This window comes from Sinocyclocheilus anshuiensis, unplaced genomic scaffold, assembly GCF_001515605.1.
Source record: "Sinocyclocheilus anshuiensis isolate Anshui unplaced genomic scaffold, SAMN03320099.WGS_v1.1 scaffold2151, whole genome shotgun sequence".
NCBI classification, from domain to species: Eukaryota; Metazoa; Chordata; class Actinopteri; order Cypriniformes; family Cyprinidae; genus Sinocyclocheilus; species Sinocyclocheilus anshuiensis.
In genome coordinates this window covers 78,728-83,556 of record NW_015538057.1, presented here as the reverse complement: position 1 = coordinate 83,556, position 4,829 = coordinate 78,728, and the positions used below count along the sequence as shown (strand labels likewise).

At 35.4% G+C, this 4,829-nt stretch overlaps 1 protein-coding gene across 1 annotated transcript in view; it reads right to left on the bottom strand.

Annotated features, from left to right (window-relative positions):
* LOC107683465 (serine palmitoyltransferase 1-like) overlaps positions 1 to 4,331 on the bottom strand; it is a 15,909-nt gene extending 11,578 nt beyond the window's left edge. The window contains exons 1-6 of the mRNA XM_016479524.1: positions 4,099 to 4,331; positions 3,053 to 3,160; positions 1,723 to 1,817; positions 1,477 to 1,570; positions 226 to 298; positions 16 to 148 (exon numbers count right to left, since the gene is read on the bottom strand). Of these exons, the coding sequence (XP_016335010.1) occupies positions 16 to 148; positions 226 to 298; positions 1,477 to 1,570; positions 1,723 to 1,817; positions 3,053 to 3,160; positions 4,099 to 4,152 (557 nt within the window). The 5' untranslated portion in view covers positions 4,153 to 4,331. The remainder of the gene's footprint in view (positions 1 to 15; positions 149 to 225; positions 299 to 1,476; positions 1,571 to 1,722; positions 1,818 to 3,052; positions 3,161 to 4,098) is intronic.
* Positions 4,332 to 4,829: the final 498 nt, after the last annotated feature.

Below are 4,829 nucleotides of genomic sequence, written 5' to 3'. Positions count from 1 at the left end.
TCAGCAGGATCTTACACAAAGACGATGTCTCCTCTCTTGGAGTACGCTGGGATAGCGCTGGCGATGGTGGCGAAGCCGTACGAGTAGATAATGGCCTCCTCTGTTCTCATGAACTTCGCCAATCGCTCCTCTAACTCCAGATGAACATCTGTGAAACATTTCAATGCTGTAAACTGACGCAGCAACACGAGACAGACAAACACCTGAGATGATCAATCTACCGACCGAAGGTCCCATAGAAGCCTCTCGGTCCACACGTCCCCACACCGTATTTCTTCAGCGACGACAAAGCCTTCAGCTGAAAACAAATGAACGACACTGTAAGGCTCCGTGGATTAATGCTTGGGTTAATGTACGGTAAAAACTTTAATCAGGAACAGAACTCCATCATTTATTCACCTTTAACAAGCCTGTTCAAATTACCTTGAAATTAAAATTGTCCCCATTTACTTTTTGTGCAATACCTATCATATTGTACACGACTCAATGTGTGCTATTCCAATAAAAACACAGGTTTTTAATGTTTATAATGTCACATTACAACAGTAAAACAGGGAAAAGTACTGTGAAAATCATTCATGTTGACTTAAAGGCATCTGGTATATCTGATATACAGCAGTGCAGAGTTTATATTTATGCATTTGGCAAACACTTTTATCCAAAGCAACTCAGTCTGCATGCAAAGGCATACATTTTATCAGTTTATACACTCCCTGGGAATTGAACCTACAACCTTGGTGTTGCTTGCGTCATCATTACTGGCACCAACTAAAAAGTTAAGCTGCTTTGGAAGCAGAACAAGTTGAAAGGTTATGATTATAGAACTGTATTTAAAAAAAAACAGAGACGATTTTGACTTTAACTTGAGAAGTCTGAGTAAAATGTCAATAATTTGCACCTTACGGTGTTAAACCATACGTTTTTGTTTTTGTCTTCAACAGAAAATAATAAATTCTAATCGTTTCTGTGTGCCATTATATTAGCTGAACACTATGAAGCAAAACAACAGATTTATTTATTTAACTATCATTCATACGTTTTTTTGGTTTTTTTTTAGAAACAAAGAAATTGCTTTAATTAAGAAATAATGCATTCAACTGATCAAAAGGGACAGTACAAACATTTAAACTGCAACAACAACAGTTTGCAAAAATTCAGCTTTGATCACAGAAATTACATTTTATTCACATAGAAAACAGTTATTTTAAATTGTAATAATATTTCACAAAATTACTGTTTTAATCAAATAAATGCAGCCTTGGTGAATAATTTATAAAAAAAAATTAAAAAAACATTAAAAACTCTTACTAAATGACGCCTTCCAAATCAAATCCACCACTGACATCTTCATTCATCAAGCTGTATTTAGCATTGAAGAGCAAACTGCACATTACAATCAGCAGCAGCTGTGATGTGTGTGAATGTGACGAATGGAGAAGCACTTAGCCTAGCGTCTGCGCTCGTAATGCTACAAACCTTTACACGCTCGCTGTCCAGCAGACCCAGGAAGTTAAATGAGGCAAAGTTAATGCACTCTTTCCCATTCACAATGATTCTGTGGCTTGGAGGGCTGTAAAAGAAAAACACGGCCTTCAGTCAGCATCGTTTCCACAGCACACAGCCATTATTATTATTCCACATGCCGCAGACAGAGCGCTTGATTTGAACAGTGCTTCAAATAAGAGGTTTATTCAGAAATGTCTCCGGCTGCTGAAGACGTACCCCGTGACCACATCATAACTGAGGGAAGGATGGTCTTTTGATACGAGGGGAACCAGCGGCTCGGGCTGCCACTCCTCAATCAACTCCTCTTTCTCCTGAGATAGACACACAGAGATAAAGGACATGAAGGAAGAGCATGCACACTTTACTGGGGTTCTGCTGTTAGCATTAGTTAACTACATTAGTCAACATGAACTAACACTGAATGAATCTTAGTTAGTGTTAACATGCAACGCTTACTAATACATTATAAATTCAAAACGTGTTTCTTTTAATATTATTTAATCAATCTTATCTAATATTAACTGACAATGAACAGTAATAAATACTGTAACAAATGTATTGCTCATTATTAAGTCAGTTTTAGTTAATGCATTAACTAATAATAACTAATGGGACCTTATTGTAAAGTGTCACAGATTCAAAAACCTGTCTTGAAGTTACTGGATCAGTTTCTGATTATCGAAATAACTATCGTTCCATGATTTCCAGAATCATATCGGGATTTAATTTTACACATTTGTAAATTATCGTCAGTTATAAATTAATTTGCTGTTTTGATCTTATGCAGATTTTAGTTTGGTTAACTGCAACGAAGTTACTAATATAAATGAATAGTTTTAGAGTATACAACTACAGTTAACAAACAGAACATTTATAATTCACATTAATATCTTATTAACGGAAATTGAAAAAGGTTCCAGAGATCATGACAGTTTGTTGCTTTACATGGATATAAAATATGCAGAATATGATATGCCATATTTAATATTCTTCAGTAAATGTGTATATTACCATCCAAATGTTTGGGGTCAGTAAGACATTAAAAAATACTTTTATTCAGGAAGGATGATTTTCGCTGATTAAACATGACTTTCTATTTATCAAAGTATCATTTAACAACAACAACAACAAAAAAAAAAAGCATCAGTTTCCACAAAAATATGAATAATCAGAAATGTTTCTGGAGCATTAAATCAGCATATTAGAATGATTTCTGAAGATCATGTGACTCTGAAGACTGGAGTAATGATGCTGGAAATACAGCTGCGCATCACAGAAATACATTACAGTTTACAATATATTCACATAGAAAACAGCTATTTTGAACTGTAATAATATTTCACAATATTCCTGTTTTTGCTGTATTTTTGATCTTCTTTCAAAAACATTTAAAAAATGATATTGACCCCAAGCTTTTGAAAGGCAGTGTACAAGGTTACTTGACTGCCGAACAGCCACAGAAATATAGAAAACATCCTTCAATTAACATTGTAAATTAGACTAATTATAAATGAGTGATATGTGATGTGCATTATGGACCTCTCACCTTTTCTGTGAGGTCTGATCTCTCCTGAAGTTTATATGTTTTGGAAAACAGCAGTCTGATAATCCATAAAATGAGGATACCTTCTAAAATCAAATGATATGCTGGTGCCTAGAAGAGAAAACAACAGCAAGACTATAAAACACACGGCATCAGCTAAATAAGTGAACATCTGATGCACATTCACCATATGTTTTTAACTGTTAGATGTAGATGAGCAACATCTCTACAATGTTCTCCGTTGGATATTAAAATGACATTTAGCAGAGACATTTATCAGTTATAATGTCTGCTCTTTATAAGAGGTTTATCAGAAGTCTGGACACCATAATTAACATGCAATGCTTTGCAGATTAAACTCTCCTTATATGACATCTTAAATACGTATGTTGACTGTAATATTAATAATAATATTATTAATAATTATTATAATATTATTACATAATATTAGTGAAGTTGGCTATTTATTAGTGTCTTTATTTATCAGTCGCTTTTAATCAGTGCACTGCAGCGATTATAAAAACACTGAAAGAGGAGTTTATTGTGGCTTATTGCGTTATTTCTCCTATAAATCTTTACTCTCTCACAAAAAAAAATTAATATAGGGATTCCACAGTAATGAAAATACATCATACAGGTTTGGTCACAGTTTAATCACTCACTTTAACAAACAAAAAGAAAATAAACAGAGCTCCAGCATTGAGTATAGACAGCAATAAACACACTTTCATTGATTTACACCAGAATGCTGTTAAAGCCGTTCACAGTAACCTGGAAACAGACACAAGACGAAAGACCGGCTCTTACCATTTTTTAACTCTTATTATCATCACAATTTTACAATAGCGGTTATAAATAAATAAATAAATAACTAGGTGAGTGAGTCTCAGCTGTCTGACTTCCGGGAGTTACAGGACCGCTCCGCTGGAGATTGTGTCAAACTGCGCCAAATACTATCACATGGGCCGCTGCTGTTCAAACGCACAAACGTCACAGAGTCTGTCGATAGTTCCAAAAATTAAAAAACAAAAGAAGAAAGTTGTAGTTACCTCGTAAAAAGCTTGCACCATCTCTACCAACACCCACTGTTGCCCCGCCGCCATTTTGACTGAGTCACGTGACTGCGCGCGTGATTCATTAGAGACGCCGTCGCGTGGAGGAGCAGCTCAAAGCAGTTTGTGTGTGTTTATATGAACATAAATGTGTTTTCATCAATAAATCTTACTGAGTAATAATGTAGCCTGTAACATTGTACATATCAACAGTGCACACACAAACGACAGAGGAATCTTTCAAAACATTGAAACAGTCTGCACTCACAGCCTCCGCATATCTAGGTTCAAATGCGTTTGTCCTGCATTTAATTTCACGAAACAACGCAGACTTTCTAGTCACTTTCCGTGTGAGTCTGACACCTAGCGGACTGTTTCTTATCTGAAGGCACACGAACATCCAGGAGAGAGACATCTGTGTGTCACAAGCTGAGCTAAATGTCTACTACAGCATGGACTGAGCTCAACAAGTCTATACTACTCATTATGCATGCTAGCTTTCATATGATGTAGCCTACATTGCCCTTCAAAAGTCTGGAGTTAGTAGCATTATTATTTTAATTATTACTTTTATTCAGCAATTTAAAGTATTTATCAGAGAATCCTGACTAAATGCATCACTGTTTCCATTAAAACATTGTGCAGCACGACTGTTTTCAGCATTGATAATAATCAGGAATGTTTCTTGAGCGGCAAATCAGCATATTAGAGTGATTTCTGAAGATTAT